The sequence below is a fragment of the Rhipicephalus microplus genome, unplaced genomic scaffold (genome assembly GCF_043290135.1).
Source record: "Rhipicephalus microplus isolate Deutch F79 unplaced genomic scaffold, USDA_Rmic scaffold_13, whole genome shotgun sequence".
Classification (NCBI taxonomy): Eukaryota; Metazoa; Arthropoda; class Arachnida; order Ixodida; family Ixodidae; genus Rhipicephalus; species Rhipicephalus microplus.
Window position 1 is genome coordinate 33,995,832 of NW_027464586.1, and position 17,761 is coordinate 34,013,592.

At 46.8% G+C, this 17,761-nt stretch overlaps 1 protein-coding gene across 2 annotated transcripts in view; it reads right to left on the minus strand.

Annotated features, from left to right (window-relative positions):
- The window catches only part of Gdi (GDP dissociation inhibitor), a 181,765-nt gene that overhangs the window by 75,565 nt on the left and 88,439 nt on the right, over positions 1–17,761 (minus strand). For both annotated transcript variants that reach the window (XM_075882729.1, XM_037414894.2), the window contains exons 2-3: positions 13,671–14,212; positions 6,499–6,630 (exon numbers count right to left, since the gene is read on the minus strand). In XM_075882729.1, coding sequence (XP_075738844.1) covers positions 6,499–6,630; positions 13,671–14,212 — 674 coding nt within the window. The remainder of the gene's footprint in view (positions 1–6,498; positions 6,631–13,670; positions 14,213–17,761) is intronic.

The window sequence follows — 17,761 nt, forward strand, 5'->3', positions numbered from 1 at the left end:
TTGAAAAGGATCGACGGCGCACGGCAGCATCAGTCAAGAAGCAACAAGCAACGGAGAACCAGCACCACTCCCTGAAAAAGCGCCACACAGGGACTCATAGTCCAAAGGACTACATGCCTGGAGCATACTGAGCATTTTCAAGTGCAGTTATGTAAATGAATGAGCTTTATTTTTTTTTCTCAGTTTTCTGAAAACATGCTTTTTGGTGACTTTGTTAGTTTGTCGGGTTGATATCATGCAATCTAGAACAGCTAGAGCAATAATTTTTTCACTGAGGTAAAGCCCAATCTGTGTATTACAAAGTGCTGAAAGCAGAATTTCCATTTGCTGCCCATATAAATTTAGAAGGTATTAAATTTCTTTGTATGTGATAGCCATGACATGACTCCTCAACTTTCATCATCTGCAGAATCACTAGTTTTTCTTTAACTTGAAATCTGCTTGCATCATTGCACTTATTGTTAATTGCACTGTCTAGCTATGCAATAATATTTACTTTTCGACAAGTACTTTCTTTTCTATTTCTCCAAAAACAATAGAGTGCCAGCATTGTGTATCATCTAAATTAATTGACCTACAATAGATATTTTTGCATATTTGAAATCAGCAGGAGAAACTACACAAGCATGTATCATGTTCGGTCCACAAATACAGAAAATATCTCCACACACCATGTCCCCCTTAACAATAAGAATGTATGGGCACCTCGCTGATGCCTGATCGGTGGTCGAAATTGGTTTCCCGGGAAGTTGGCAGACCGCTGACTCCGTTCGCTGTAACCAATCAGCGGCGCTCGAAGACGTTCGTTGTAAGTGCGATTTGGTGCCATTGAACCAATGTATATTTTCACGGTCACCCGGATATTGTTCGTTTTAGGCGAAAGTTCGTTTTTAGTGGGGCCGTTATATGTGGGCTCGACTGTAGCAGAGCCCTGAACAGTGTAAGTGTACGCGGATACAAGATATACGCTTATCAGAGGGCAAAGGAATCGTTTCATTTCGAATTTGTGGTCATGGCGCCAATGTTTTGCACCGTGAACAGCAAAATACTGGGCGAAATTTCACTCACGCAAGTGAAACAGGCGGCAATAGGCGCAAGTTCTGGTATATTTCCGTTCAATCCGGCTCCGAGACAAGCGTGAGCGGATTTTGTGGGCTGCGGCCGAGGCGGAGACTGAACGCCAACCAGGAGGAGTTAACTCTGATCATGGCACTTAACGGGGGATGCGGGTCCTAGAATGGTGAAAAATGGCCAAAAAATCCATTTTTTTTAAATCCTATTTTTAGAATTCTTATACCTATACGCATGTGTTCTCAATTTGTGAACGCAAAATTAGATCAGTAAATGGGTTAAAATTGGTTATAAAGTCGCCAAGGGAGTCGCGAAACGCTCCTCGAAAGGTAAAATTTCTTCGAATTTCCCAAGCGCGCCACCAGCGAAGGAGCTGGCCAATCGCTGCCACCTTGAGCCTGTTTTGAAGCTGATTTCATTGTGCACATTTTGCCGCCCTTCAAAATGGCGCCTCTTCAATGGCATGGCTTCCCTCGCCTTTTTTTCTGAAGCTCCCTTCCCAACCACTTATTTGACGGAGTGCGCACGCCAGACGAGCCCCCTGTTTCTCGCTTTCCATTGGTTGATGTAGCCAAGGTTGCTCGCGCTTTTTTTTTCTGTAATTTGCTTGTCGGCCACCGGCTCCCATTCCGCGCGCGTTGTTCGTCTGCTTCCTGCTTGTGCTATGCGACCGACACACCGACTTTCCGTCTTTTGCTGGCATGACTGGAGACACTCGCCTAAAGAAGAAGACGCCCCAAGCGTACGGCAAGAAATGAAGACGTCCGTGGAACGCGCCGCAGAAGAAAGCGGACATTGTGCGGCCGAAGCGGTGCAGTCCGACGATTGCGTGCAGCCGCGGGCACGTGTTGTGTCTAAAACGGTGCACTCTCCAGGGCTTAGCTGCAGAACCTCCTCGGATAGTTACGTCGTCGGACCATCTGGCACTTCCAGCAACATCGAAGAACGCAACTTGCTGCCAAGTTTGCCCGATGAGGTCGAAGCGGTGCATTCTGACGATGGCACGCAGCTGCGGGCACCTGTTGCGTCCAAAACGGTGCACTCCCCAGGGCTCAGCTGCAGCACCTTCTCGGATTGTTACATCGTCGGATCATCTGGCACTTCGAGCAACACCCAAGACCGCATTGACACGGCATTTTATTCCGTGGACAAGTCTGCTCAGTGCGCCAGGAATGCGGCGAGCTTGAAGGCATCTCTCGAATCGCAGTGCGCGACAGAACGCAAGTTCAAGCGGCTAGATGTTGATCTGGCGGATGACGGAAAAGGAAACTGGACAAAATTTGGCATTGTTGACCTGGCAATGATAAACTCGTCATTTCGGCTTGTCGTCTGCCTCAAGTGCGGTGAAAAAAGCGTGATGTTTTCGAAGGGCAAGAAAGAGTACGGGCTGTGTTCGAAGCTCGTCACATGCAGCAGTTGCGATTTTCGTGAAGAGCGGTTTTCGTCCCCCCATGTAGCCGACGAGACCGACGCCAAAATAAGGCCATTCGAAGTGAATTTGCGTGCCATGAAGGCCATCAATAGCATCGGCAAGAGGGCAACGGCTCTGTCAGACTTCTTTGCCGTGATGAACATTTTGCATCGAGGGCTCCCCCACAAGACCTATCAAAGCCACATGGCGTTAATGAAGGAAGCCTGCAGTGCGACAGCTGCCGAGTGCAAAGTAGCGAGCATTGCTCATGTCAAAGAGCTCTATGCAGAGTTCGGCAACGCGCCCGGCAACATCGACGTTATATATGATGGCACTTTGCTCACACGCGGACATAAGTCACATATATGCGTTAGCTGCATTATTGAAATGTACAGTGGTCTACTAGAGTTATAGACCATATCGTACTGTCGAACTTTTGCCTCGCTTGCACCAAAGGACCCAAGGAAGGAGAGGCAGGACATTCTGCATGGCTCATCCAGCACGCCCCCGCTGTGCCAGAAGAATGTTGACTGCAACGCTGGCCAGATGGAAGTGGAGGCAGCGCTACGCTTGTTTGTGCGGTCACTTGAAAAGCACAAGCTTCGGTATAGTACAACCATGCTGTCGGACGGTGACAGCAAAACATTTCATGCTCTTACCGAAAATGAAGTCTACGGTTATATCAAGGTAGCCAAAAAAGAGTGCATCAATCATGTGCACAAGCGTATGGGAGCTGTTTTACATACACTTGTGAAAAAAAAAATAAAAATAAGGCTCAAGGTGGCTCGCTAGGCGGTAAGGGCAGGCTCACGAAACACAAAATCAAGATCACCTCTTACTATGGCTATGCCTTGATAAGTCACAGGAACAACGTTCCAGGCATGCAGAAAGCTGTGCTTGTGACTCTGCAGCACATGTCATCTACAGACAAAGCACCAAAGCATGACCTCTTTCCTGAAGGCCCAGACTCATGGTGCAAGTACCAGAGAGCTGTGGCGAAGAATTAGAAGCCCCCACCACACAAAGACAGCTTGTCTGATTTTGTGAGCGAGGCACTACAGCTCGTGTTCAGGCAGCTGAGCGACAAAGCGCTCCTGGAAAGGTGCAGTGATAGGATCACTCAGAACTCAAGTGAAAGCCTGCACTCTGTGATTTGGCAGCAGCCCCCTAAAACCCCGCATGCATCTTTGCGGAGCATTGAGAGGGCTGTTGCAGAAGCCATAAGCCGCTTCAACCAAGGCATAACGAAGAGCTACGTAGAAATTGCCAAGAAGCTAGGCTACAGCATGGGCTACAACCTGGTTCTTCGCGGCCGCGAAAAAGACAAAAACAGGCTGCAAAAATCCCAGAGAAAGCATCTCGGCAGCAACACAACCAAGACGAGGCTTGCACGGCGTCACAAGCCAGCAGGGGACCTTGCTTATAGCCCCGGTATGCTGTAGCATGGTCCTCATGCAAACGGTGACAATTTCTTGTAAAATAAATATTGTGTGTTTTCAGCCTGAACATTGTGTAGGTGTACTGTATATGCAAGGACAACATTATTGTTCAATTTTTGGGCATTCCTTTCACTTACAACTCACTGTACTGACCAAAATGTAAAAAAAAAAAAAATCTCCTGCTGCATCAATGACCATGTCATAGTTTTGGAACAAGCTGTGACCAATATTTTGGGAGGCTACAGTCATAAATTTAGCATGGTCATTATCGTATAACATAGAGCTACAAAACGGTGTGATTTATATTGCCATAGCTTCACTTTAGCAAAAGTTACAGTAGCTGGAAACTTCGAAAGCATTTTTCTCAGTTCGTTGTTTTTGCACATTTCACTCAGCCTTACGAGGGTTTTTCCCATGTTATATTTTAGTGAAACTAACAAAGTTGGTATCATTTTGTTCATCTTGAAATGATCCCTGGGGTGATGCTGTTTTCATTTCTCTTGAGACACTTTACAAATTACAATTAAAGATAATTATGAGAGAAAATCAGGGTAAAATATTCATAAGTGTTTGTCCATTTTCATGCTTATAAAATGCCTTCAAATGGAAAAAAATAGTATCACCCCTACAGCAAGTCTTCAGCATTGGAGTTATGCATTTGCTTGTTCATTTTTCTAAAAGTAAATTGCCAAAAAGCCCCGTAAGAGATAGGCAATTAATTAAAAATCAAACAATAATATTACACTAGGCAATATTAAGGGTTGAATTTTAATTAATTATTAATTAATTAATTAATTAATTAATTAACCAATATAGCTATCATGAAACAAATCATAGATTTGAAATAAGTGTGAAAAACTACCTTAGATAGTGAAGTTTCGTTGAGATTGAGCCAAAAGTAAAGAAAGTTTTTAGGACCCACATCCCCCCTTAACTCCGGACACATACACGCACAACCTACGATTGCTGACCAACTTCATCTTGTCTTAAATGTGATGCCATACCAACGTTGTGCCCCCCCCCCCCCCCCCCCGTCCCTCCCTCGCCCCAACAGATGCCACACATGTGGCGCAAAGCAGACGAAGCTAACGATCGAAGAGTTGATGTACGGACGAGCATATACGTCACGAAAACTCGAGTGTGCACATACTACCACCTAGTGGAGCTGCTCATAACATGTCGTAGTGTCAGGGTACAGTAGGAACCGAAACTAGCTTTTAAAAACACGCCGTAATTAATTTTTCAGGGCGCACTCACTCTTACCAGTACATTTCCTACGCACGGCCTATGCAAAACCATGATAAGGGGAAAATTCCGTGTCTTAACAAGCCGATATAATAATGAGGCACACCGTCCTATTATAGGAGGCTTTGACCACCTACGGTTCTTCAACATGCACCGACATCACACACAGTACACAGGCCTCCAGCATTTTACTGCCCCTGATTTGCAATCGCTGCGGCCAGGATCGAACCAGAGACCTTCGGGCCAGCACCTGGGCACCGCAGCGGATCCCATAAAAGTGGACGGGGCCAAAACAGATACCCCGCTTTCAACCAGCAACGCACTGAGGGTCATTGCTAGGTACAAGTCGAACCCCTTTATGAATGTCACCTTCATTGACATAGAAGTTGGTAGGAAAATGCATACTGCATGCGTGACTATATAAGAGACTACCTACATAGAAGTTGGTAGGAAAATGCTTACTGCATACGTGGTTATATAAGAGACTACCTAGCTTAAAAGAGGCACCTGATACAAAAGACGAGGATACCTCCCTGCTGCTAGTCTTTTTATAATTGTACCTGTATCCCGAGAAGTAGAGAATACTTTGCCATTAATTGCCGAAAGACTGTCTGCTGTGGCTTGAATCTTATGTTGAATTCCAATGGCGGAGTCGGTGCAGCCGACCGACTTCGCGAGCGAGCACTCGACTCTGGCGTAGAGCAAATCCTCCAAATCCGCCATCGGAACACAACCCGCCCTGCTGGAGCAAGGCGGAAGCTGCCGCGTCACCCAGGATACCTTGCGCGTGGTCTTTTCCGCTGTCTGTTTCCCACGTGGTTTACCAGCATCGCCGCATCGTTCGTTTGCTTGTTCAGCGCTAATCACCTGTGTGGAATGGATATCACGCCAAGCGCGCAACAGCTATTGTCCACGACGTCTGCTGTCGCTATCGAGTAGCAGAAGCATTGCCGCACGCTTTGCCGAGGTAGCCGAGCCGTCCACCATTATCAACACAACTCGCGCCACGCCAGACGCGCCCCCAAGCAGACAAACGTGTTAAAGGAAATGCGTCACGCTGAGTTCCGGTCCACTCCACCGATTTCGGCGGAGCAGTTTTTTCTGCTCCACGGAGGGACTCCCGCTCTGAATCCCCTCCGGCTCTCTCATTGGAACTTTTGACTCTCGCTCTCACTCTGTCATTGGAACACACTTGCTCTTAAAGGAGCAGAAAAACTTGCTCCGACTCCGCCATTGGAATTCAACATTACATTAGAGTGAAGCGGCGGACTGTTGCCAAAAAATCCCTTCCCACAAACAGCCACCTTTGTGCAAATAAAAGCCACTGCTTACCTGGCAAAGCCTTGCGGCAGCTCCCCCAGGCCGTAAAGCGGGTAGAGGTAAGGGGACTTGCCATACCGGGCCAGGGAGTCGCTGTACAGCTTGATCCTCCGTATCAACTCCCCACAGGGCCTTTGCAGGTAGCTGAAACACATTCACACCACTCAACGAACTGGGATAATGCACAGCAATCAGCCAAGATCTGCTGCATACACTATTGAACTGTCTGGCTTTTGAGATAAATCAAGAGTCCTCACATATCACTGACTTGCCATGCATAATTAGACATATAGCATGCTAATGAAACATACATTCTGGTATGCATATATGAATTCCCGACCCACCATTTATGTCAGCCTTTACCATGTCATGCTATACAGATTTTCGTAATATACAGAGTTAATGAAACTGTTACGAGCACACCAAGACTGTGGCGCATAAATCATACCATATGCGCCATGTATATCATGATTTTCATGGTACAAACAGTCATTTACGCCCACCATACAGCCATGTTGTGCCATACCGATTCAGGCATACAGTCAAATAGTGTTTCAGTGAAAATGGCAGAAAAAAAAAAAAAAGAAGTTTGTCGTGGAATTTCACTGTAGCGAAATTTTATGTATAGGCTACAAAATTTTAGAATATTTGATTACCACGTGGCTTCCGATCCGTGCAAGCGTGCCCATTTTTTATGGCATGATCCATCTAATGAAATTGCCTTGAAAGGCCTTAGACTTTCACTTGTTAATCATAGTGGGATAGTCAGAGGTGAAGTGGAAGTGCCTCAGACAGGCTGGCCGACGTTTTGATAGGAGGACCTATCTTTGTCAAAGGCACCTTGTCATCCTTGGCATGTTAGTTTTAAGGAAGTTAATAGTGATGTGATCTCTTGCTGGTGGCAGATGCCCTGGTGGTGGCACATGTCCCCTGAAAAGAAAAAACTATAAAGCAGAGGAGTGCAGTCCTCGCTTCAAGTTGGGTGGTAGTGATTCAAAATGTTCTCAAAGGGAAAAAAAAAAGAGGGCAGAGGAAAGGAAAAAAAGGGGGAAGAAAGAAGAAAAACTCAAAGTAGGTGCAACGTGCTGCAAAGCTGTGTCCGCTAAAGACACAAAAAAAAGCAAAGACCTTGAAAGTTCAAAGCCTGCAGACTGTCGCCGCGCCCGGCTACCACAAAGGGTTGCCGACGATAGCCGCTTATGCTTGTTCCCGAACAACTATGAGTGGGACGCATTACAAGAAAGCGGTTACAAAAAGGGGGGAGAAGCAGGCAACGTCCTTTTAAATGCCAAGACATCGAAGGTAAGTGATACCGGATGGGGTCAGAAGAGCACGTGTCTAACGGGGAAGGTCTTTGGCGATAATATGCTTTCCGTATCCTCGCAGGTTGGCCGCTCAGCGGAATTGCCTCAATAATTTGGCAGCATGTTGGCTGAGAAAAGGGGAAATTGAGAATGCAAAGGAAATGAGCATTGACAAGAGAAACACAAGAAGAAAGGGGGAAAAAAAGACAGGGTGGGGTAGATGGGAAGTTAGGGCTAACAGACGAGAAAAGAAAAGAAGAAAAAAAAAAAAGAATTACGGAGGAGACTCTGGGAAGTTTCTGGGTTGACAATGACCGATGCACGGCAGGAGTGTTTTAGAAGTGATGAAAGAGGAAAGAAAGCTGTGGTTGAAAGGTTCCAGAAAATAAAAACTTCGTAGTTGTATATAGACACAAGCATATCTATAATTAACCCATATACCGTATTTACTCGCATAATCCTTGCACTCTTTTTCGCAATCCGATGCAAAGTATGCGGGTGCGAGAATTATGCGGGGAAAACTTTTCACGGAAACGTACAGAGCGAAAAAGACGCCGCAACTCGCGATTCTTATGCCAGAACAATAAAAGCACAGGTTCAATACAAGGCAAGATTTATTTGAGACACAAAAGATGCAGTCAAATAGTTGAGAATAAGAATACCATATGCAAAGCTTGTGGGTGTTGCGAGAGAAGTGGTAGCGTTCGCTGCTCAACAGGAGTCCGCAAAAAGCAAGAGAAGGACGTCAGTATTGGGATGATGGCTGTTTAACAGAACTGTCAGTTGCCTTCTGAAGAAATAAAGTTAATTATCAATCCCAGTCTTAGGCACACGGAAGGCCCAACACGTCTTGGTGACTTTCAGCTGCCGCCACCAGTAGTGAACACAAAACTCGTCTAGTCTGAAGGCCTACCGGCGGCCCTGTTGCCGTTGTTTAGAGCATGATCAATCACTTTCAACTTGAAAGCAGCCGTGTAGCTTTTGTATCACCCCATAACGTAACAAAAGTACAGTATCACCCCATAACCTAACAAGAGTACAGACACAACATACAAATCACGCCGCAACGCACCCTTGCCACTTTGGCTTAGATTGGATTGAGTTTCGGTGCAATAATAGTACGTTCTATGCTTAGCAGATGGAGCCAGATGGCGCACGCTATCATTATCAGCAGACAACATTATTGTTGCAATTTTTGGGGATTCGATAATTACTCGACGAAAAAAAAATATTTTTGTCGGGCGATGTCGGGGGTGCGATAAATATGCGAGTGCGAGGATTACGCGGGTAAATACGGTATGCCTTGTGTCCTACATGTAGGACGCTGAAACTTTTTAGTGTAACTCCGTTTTTCTTTTTTTTTTGTAAAAAAAAGCTAGCGCCTTCAAAGGTGTGTTTATGATGCCCTGTACTCGTCACATGCAAGCCTAGATGACCGCAGGGCTACAAATAGCCACAGGCTTGCAGTCACAAAACGGCTGTTTCATGTGCGTGTAGCTGAGCACCATACCACGGAAAAAACATATGTGATAAAGAGACAAAGTGTTCTCGATGCTGCTGATACTTTTGTCGATTGTCAGTTGTTGGGTGTGCAGCAACTTTCGTATGATAGTGATAGGCGCTAATGCTTTTTGCTCACGGTGTGTCAAACAATGGTGCCCTACATATAGGACAGCTCCAAAACCATTGTTCGAATCAGATTTCTTAAAAATAAAAGTCTTATTCTGTTTTCTGGGGTCCTCAAAGCAATCATTCTGGGGAAATAAATTAGCTTTGTTAATTTTTCTCAGTTTAGGCATATATGGGTTAAAATTGAAAGAGAATATTAGTATAGTACGATATGTAGGTTAGGAGCGATTTCATGTAATACCAGTTGTGCATTTTGAAGGCTGAAGGTATCTTGCCCCTGTGAATATTGCCGCAATTATGTTATGGCTATCAGCGATTCCAAATTTACACGTGCTACATTGATTCTTGATTGGTGTAGAGACACATTTCTGTATCAAATATGATTCCATGTATTTCCTCTCTCGTGGTCAGGGCACGCCTTGTGCCCCCGCAGCCGATGGGGGCTTCTGTGGGCTGTGCTTTTAACACAAAAAAACGGTGCCAAGAGTGTACCTGGAGCGGCCGTGTTCTTTCTCTTACACCAGTGTTTTGTAGTGTTACGCAAGATCGGGTCTGAATGAGTTGGCTGCAAGCCTCACTTGCAATTTGTCCATTGCAACATTGCAATTTGTCCTTATCACATTCATTGCTTCACCTTTTCCGTGAAATTGATTTTGTGCAATCATCCCTGCCACCGACTTAAAGTGCACTTGACAACATGTGCATGAGTATACATAGCCACAAAGCTTCTTGAGACACAGCTGGATATCTAGCGGCTAAGCAAGTTTAGCAGGTTCTGTACCGTTTGTTATAAGTTATTTGCGTTCATCTGTACCTGTGATTACGTTTCGTGCATCATTTGTGTGTGAGAAACACGGAGCACGTTTCGATCTACTTGCCACTCTTTGCATGACATTCCGTGACCTTTGTGTGACCTTTGATCACTGGTTTTGCAACACTATCATTGGTGTCACTAGCCTGGAGTGATCAGACCATTTGCCAATGCCAACGGCCATCAACTGTACCCAATCGTCTGCAGATCTGCATCTGCGTCTTGTCTAGATCAATGTCGTATCATTCCAGTGGACGCACTTGCAATACCCCACCGACTTTGATAACTGGCGATTCGTTTCAAGTTTAGGACCTGTTCTGACTCACTTCGCACTCGATTCAAAATGTCCTCCGCATGCGCTCTGAGCGTAAAAACAGCGTTTACATGGAACGAATCACGAATTATCTAAAGTCAGGTGGGCTGCGCAAATCCACCAGTGCCACAATGCGATTTGTGGTGCCTCACTCTGCCTGTGACGTCCGGAGCTCCATCGGCTTATGCTCTTATTTTCGTCGTTTTGTGGAAAACTTCGCCGACGTTGCTAGGCCACTCATAGACCTACTGAAAAAGGATACCACATTCTTATAAGCCCCTCAACAGGCTGAAGCGTTCACCGCTCTTATCACCTACCTAACTACGCCGACCATACTTGCCCATTTAAAACCATTTGCTGCCACAGAGGTTTCCACCGTAGCCAGTGACCACGGTATCGGCGTAGTTCTCGCTCAGCGGCGCCGCAGTAGGCAGTGCGTTATAGCTTACACCGGTCGCCTGCTTTCTCCGCCCGAGAGGAATTATTCCATCACCGAGAGAGTGTTTAGCTTTAGTTTGGGCCGTCCCGAAGTTCCGGCCATATTTATATGGCCGCATGTTCTTAGTCGTTATGGACCATCACGCCCTCTGCTGGCTCACCTCTCTGAAGGACCCGAGTGGACGTCTTCGGCGCTGGGCTTTGAGGCTGCAGGAATGTTCGTTCAGCATCAGTTACAGGTCTGACTGTTTGCACAAGGACGCAGACTGTATTTCTTGTCATCCGGTGGATCTTCCTGATCCCATTACGCCTGATTCGAGCAGCTGCGTAATGGCGTTTACCGACATCAGTGATATGCACACGGAATAACGTCGGGATGAGTCGGTATGCACTATCATAGACGCCATCCAGTCTGACAGCAGTGACGCTGAATTCCGTATGTTCGTGCTGCATGAGGGCATCCTCTACCGCCACGTCAGCACTGAAGGCCCTGAGCTTCTGCTTGCCGTTCCTCGTCATCTACAACCTGCCATACTTGAACAACTATATGACACACCAACGGCAGGACACCTCGGCGTTTCCCGCACAAACGACCGCGTGCGACGTCTGTTCTTCTGGCCAGGACCGTACTGCAGCGTGCGTCGATATGTCACGCCGGAAAAGACCTTCGTTGCTGTCAGCTGGATATCTTCACGCAATTGAGGTCCCCTCAAGACCACTCCATGGTGTCGGGACTTGACCTTAGCCATTTTCGACACTGAGAAATAAATGGGTCGCCTTCGCCACAGATTATGCGACCCGTTACGCGATAACAAAGGCCATGCCAACCAGTTGTGCCACTGACGTCGCAGATTTTCTTCTTCACGATGTCATCCTATACCACAGTGCACCCCGACAGCTGCTTACAAGCCGAGGTCGCTCTTTCTTGTCCAGAGTTGTGCCAAACATGTGCCACAGAGCACAAGCTAGCTACCGCCTGCCATCCACAAACTAATGACCAAACTGAGCGTCTCAACCGCATGCTCACAGAAACGCTTTCCACGTTGGCCTATGCGACTTTCGCTTATAAATCCTCTTGCATGACTGCACGCGATTTTCACCTTTTTGTTTTTTGTATGGTCGCGACCCATATTGCCATTTGAAACCACCTTGCCTCACGTGCCATCTGCTACCACGTACACTCGCGAAGCCATTGATCGGGCTCACATGGCTCGTCAAGTTGCCCATTCTCATCTCGCCAGGTCACAGGATGTGCAAAGAGCCCACTACCACCATCGGCATCATGATATAAAGTTCGCCCCTGGTGACCACGTGCTCCTGTGGTCACCGTGTAGGTCTCTCCGAAAAACCTTTGTTTTTCGCAGGATCCTACCTAGTCTTATGTCAAGTTAGCGACGGGAACTACGAGATAGCGCCATTGCACTCAGATACGTCACCAAGTTCATCACCTGTTGACATTGTCCATGTTTCCCACATGAAGCCCTACTTCTTTCGCACTTCTCCAGGCGCAAAGGTCCTGTTATGGCGATGAAGTAAAGGAAGACGAAGGGCAGAAGTAGCCGACAGGCGCACGAGTCTACCAATCAGCCGTTGTGACTCTTCCCTGTGGTTTTCCCCTATAAGTGCATCTTGTGCAGAAGCTACCAACCCCGTAACAATATCAGCATTTGAAGAAGATATTTGCACTCCTCATGTCAAGGATTATATGGGAAAAATTTCATCCTGATCTGGCCATCAAGAGCACCAAAAACACACGAACTTGCCCGAAATTGCAATCAAAAATTTTAAAGGGGCCATGACACTAGATTTTCAATTGAGATTTGTGTTATATGAGTTATTCCTTGAGCATTCACAAATGAAATGGGGATATTTTAGTGCATTTGGTTGAGCACTTCATTTATTATCGAATATTTTTACAAACATGGGAGTGGGCTGAGAGTTGGACAACACTGGCGCACTCGCAAACTGCGACTTAACAAGTGGCTGGCTGAGCGACCATCTGCATTTTGGCTAACAATATTATTCCCTCGTTACCTGCCTGTGAAAGCGAGATATTTGGGCTTTCTTCTGCTTAGCATTGAATTTGCAGTGGCTGCAAATGTTGCATAAGACTTGTTGCACGTAGCGGTGAAGATGGTCACGTGCAGCTGGTCACATGAATGCTTTAAACAATATGAAACTGCGACAAGGAGACAAAGAAGGCATGTCATCAGCCTTTGTATCGTGATAAGGACCACAATACACGAGAGCTCTACGAGGCCAATGCGATTAAAAAAAAATATCTTTATGTCAGCTATCCATCAGTGCTGCTCAGGAGTTGAGAAGTGCAATATCTGGACACTAGATTGTGGATGATTGTTTGAAGCATTTACGTGACCATCTTTGTCAATGAGCTTATGCTGTCTTTTCATCCTTGCTGTATTATATGTCGTCTTTCACTCCATAAAATTTTAGTCGAGAGTCTGTGCACGTGCGCTCTATAATATTGTATGCTGTCTTGCAGCTTAACCATTGCAGAAGTTACGTCAAACAACTAGCCTAACTTGTTTCAATATGTGCTAGAGAAGGCTGCAGTGAAGTAGGAAGTGCCACAACAACCTGCAAGCCTGTAACCACTCTGTTCGTAGAAAACCTATCGATGTATATGACAAGTGCGGCACTCTACAAAAGGGTAATAATATTAGCTCACTCGTCATCCCGGTACAAGGCCAGCGCATGTCCTGTGAAATCGGCAGTGTCCTTGTCTAGGCCAAACTTGTCGTACAGCTGGCATGCAGTGGTGCTCTGGTGGTCCACGTCTTTCCATGTCTTGGGATCGTCAAAAGCGTAGTCCTGCACGGCCACAAGGAAGTTGCGGAAGCGGCGCTTCTCAAACATGCCCATCAGGCTGGACGCGAGGGCCTCCTTCTCGTCGGCCGGCACCTTGTGGATCTTGCCCGCTTTATAGACGTAGCTGCCCTCGACCGACTTGAACTCGAGGTAACGCGTCACACCCGTGTGAATAAGCAGCTTGACCAGTTGGCCGTTGGCCATCAGGAACTTCGGCACCAGGTCCACGTTCCAGTCGCGAGAGCGGCCATACTCGTCCAGCTGGCTCGCTGGTAGGTTGAACTTGGTGAACAGCTCCTCCAGTGGGGTGATAGAGGCAGACTCGCCCCCGTAGTACTTGTTGCGATCCATGTGCAGCACTTTCTTGCCACTCACCGACAGCATGCCACTCAGGATACACTCCTGCACAAGGACATGGTGCAAGATCTTAATTGTGAAGTGTTTCGATTATGGTGTATGCCATAGTAGAGTGCTCAAAAGTACAAGGGTCTAAAGTGCGCACCTCCAAGATGCATTCGTCAGGATTTGATCCTGCCACTTCTGGTTCAACCACTAGACCACTGTGGCGGGTTATCCAAGTTACGGCAGATAATCTAATTTATTATTAATTCAATACTGTGGGCCTTTTCAGGCCTATACAGTAGAGGACGTACAAAACAAATAAGACTTCATATTGCAAAATAGAAAAAGGAAGATAAAATGATGATTAGATAAAAGTTGATGATTTTATTGTTTTTCTTAGTATTGGGGGAGTGATTTATTCTAATTGATTGATTGATGTGTGGGGTTTAACGCCCCAAAACCACAATATGATTATGAGAGACGCCGTAGTGAAGGGCTCCGGAAATTTCGACCACCTGGGGTTCTTTAACGTGCACCCAAATCTGAGCACACGGGCCTACATTTCCGCCTCCATCGGAAATGCAGTCGCCGCAGCCGGGATTCGAACCCGCGAGTGATTGTATTCTAGATATCATTGGCCACATCATTTCAGTGTTTCGAGCACGCTGCTCCCATTTCATTTCACACATGAAGTTCCCCAGGAAAATTTCATTAGGTCTCTAGACCTCACACTTTCGTTTCATCTACATGTTCACGTGTGCGGGAAGTAGAGTCCAAGTACTAAAAAGAACCTTACGCCTTATGATTCCTCCCACTCCAAGCTGGTCAAAAGAGGTATTGCCAATCTTTGTCGAATGCTGTTACTAAGTGTTGTAATCATAAAATGCAAGACAGCATGGTCGAGCAGCAAAATATACTTTTGTTCGCTGGCTCCCCGAAATCATTGATAACCTCTGTTGCTGAATATGTGTTTAAGCACCTCAAAGTAAAACAAAAAAGTGATGGTGGTGTTCGAGGAAAGAAGAACTTTGTGGTTATGTTGTATGTACATGGCGTATTACACAGATTGAAAAAGGTAGCGGCCAGGGTTGATGTAAAACTGGCACAAAAATGAGTATTTGCGACATAAAACATGTCAAGTACTGCGAGTGTAACAAATGTGGTGTATTGCATCCCTTTAAGTTTTGACAAGTTTTACGTTGGACAATCTGGTCGATGTGACAATGCTTGGTCGAGGGAGCATGAAAATCTTCTACTCTCGGGCATGGTGGTAACTTGCCGTTGCCTTACAAGTTGTGTGGGTGTACGCCGTTGTTCGATAAGGTTACAATTTTAGGTAAAGCTAAGACGAAGCGAGAACGGGAAATCATTGAGGCATTTCATATCTGGAAACTCGGTCCGGACAAATGTGTTAGTGCAACTTCGCTTTGTCTCGCCAGGAAAGAATGTTTGTTTCTAGCACCGAGGTGATCTGCTTAGATTAGCTGGTTTTGTTTGTTTTTTTCTTATCTGTGCATGCATCGCTTGTATTTCGGAGGAAGGGTTTTTTCGTAATAAACGTCAGTTGTTAGAGCCACGCCTCTGCCCTCTCTTTCTACCGCTCTGCTTTTCCCCCGCTTTCGACGTTTTGTGGTTTCATTTGTAGCTAACTAAAAAACCTGACCGCGGCAAGAAGTCACAATGGTTAGTCCTTGAGGGACGTCTGCACAGATGTGATACTAGAGAGGCATGCTCAAGGTAGGGCAATATCAGCAGTGCAGCTGCGTCTCAAAGTGCACAGGTGCTAGCTAAAGAGGTGGGCGTCGATTTTTTTGGTGGGCCGTCGCGGTGCTCCCGACTTATGCACTAGAAAGCACTAGCGATGATGATGATGAAAAACATTTATTATAAAAGAGAGAGGTACGGGGCCAAAGCATGACCCCGCTACATGGTTGGCATCCTTAGTCCGGGACACCCCATGACGAGGCCCCTACTCGCGCCCGTCTCACCAGAGCCCGTTGAGACTCTAGTGATGAGCAGTTGAGAAGGGCAGTCTCCCATGCCTCTCGGGAAGGGGTAGGGGAAGGGGGTAGGTGGGGATTTTTCGGACATGCCCATGTCATGTGGAAGATATCACACGTCTCCCCACAGTGTGGGCACCGCCCATCTGTGTTCGCATCGAAAAGGTTTAGGATTGCAGGACAGAGTAGAGTACCTGTCTGCAGGCGCCTTAGAGTTCGCTCTTCCGCCTTACTCAGCTTCTTTGCAGGTGCCGGGTAAAGGCGGTGAGTGTCGCGATAATAGCTCAGACTTTCTTTGAACCGCAGCAGCGGTGTATTGGCCTCCGAGTCATAAGAGCCAAGGTGAAGAGCCCGGTGGGTAAGCGCTCGGGCGGCCGCGTCAGCGGCCTCATTACCTCGTAAGCCCTGATGGCCAGAAGCCCATACAATGCGATTCGGGGCTTGATCAGCGAGGGCCCGTTTTAGAATTTGGCTGGCTAGGGGGGATATCTCTCCTACCAAGTAATGAGCACATGCTTTCCGGGAGTCCGTGATGATAACTTTCGAGTTGGGGCCCGCAGCAGCAAGCGCTATCGCGACTTCCTCAGCGCGCTCTGGATTTTGTGCTCGGAACAAGAGCCCATTGACATTCTTTTTCCGGTGAACTACACAGGCCGTGTAAAATCCCGTGGGCGAAGGAAGGCCCTGCTATATCTACGTAGAATACACCAGGTCGGGAGCCGTGTTGCCTCCCAAGCGTCCGAGCCCGCGCCTGTCTTCTGCTTTCGTGCGTGTGCTTATCCATGTTACTGGGGAGTGGAGAGACCGAGAGCATATGCCGCCACAGTTCTGGAATACGCTTCGCCTCCTCTGCAGTGCAAGTGTGCTGTATATGTAAGCGGTTCAGCAGGCGGCGCCCGGGAGCCGTCTGCACGAGCCGCGTATTCTGATTCATAAGGTGGGCCTCCCGCAACTCCTGGTAGGAGTTGAGCACACCTAACGCCCTCAGTTTGGCGTTGGAAGTGGCCACCGGGAGATCCAGAGCTCGTTTAGTAGCCTTACGAATGATGGCATCTATTCTTTCGCCTTCTTGCTTGTTAGTGCGAAGGTATGGGACGGCATAGAGGATCCGGCTAGTCACGAAGGCATGGGCGATGAGGGCCCATGCAAGCAGTGCCAGAATTTGCCAGCAGATTTCAAGGACAAGCTTGAAAGGTTTTTGCGAAGAAAGCCTTTGAAGACGATGGCATAGGTGACAGCCATATAATAAATATGGATGAGGTGCCACTTACGTTTGACATCCCAATGGAGAGGAGTGTGACACCAAAAGGTGACAAGGCCATCAAGATTACCGCCATGAAAAAGCGCACTTCACGGTGGACTGCCACTTTAAAGACTTATTGTAACCCCCAGCTACTTTACGATACTTACGTGCTTGATGTCTGCCCCATAGAAGGTGTACTTAAAGTGAAGCAGTCTCTTTCCATGGGCAATTGTAATGCACATGGTTTATTTGTATTAATTTGCACACAGTGCCTTTCACACCATTTTTGAATATTCTCTAAAGATTTGCCAAGTGTCACCTGGTCTTCCTCTGTGCTAGCAGAAGAGTATATTACGCATTCATCTG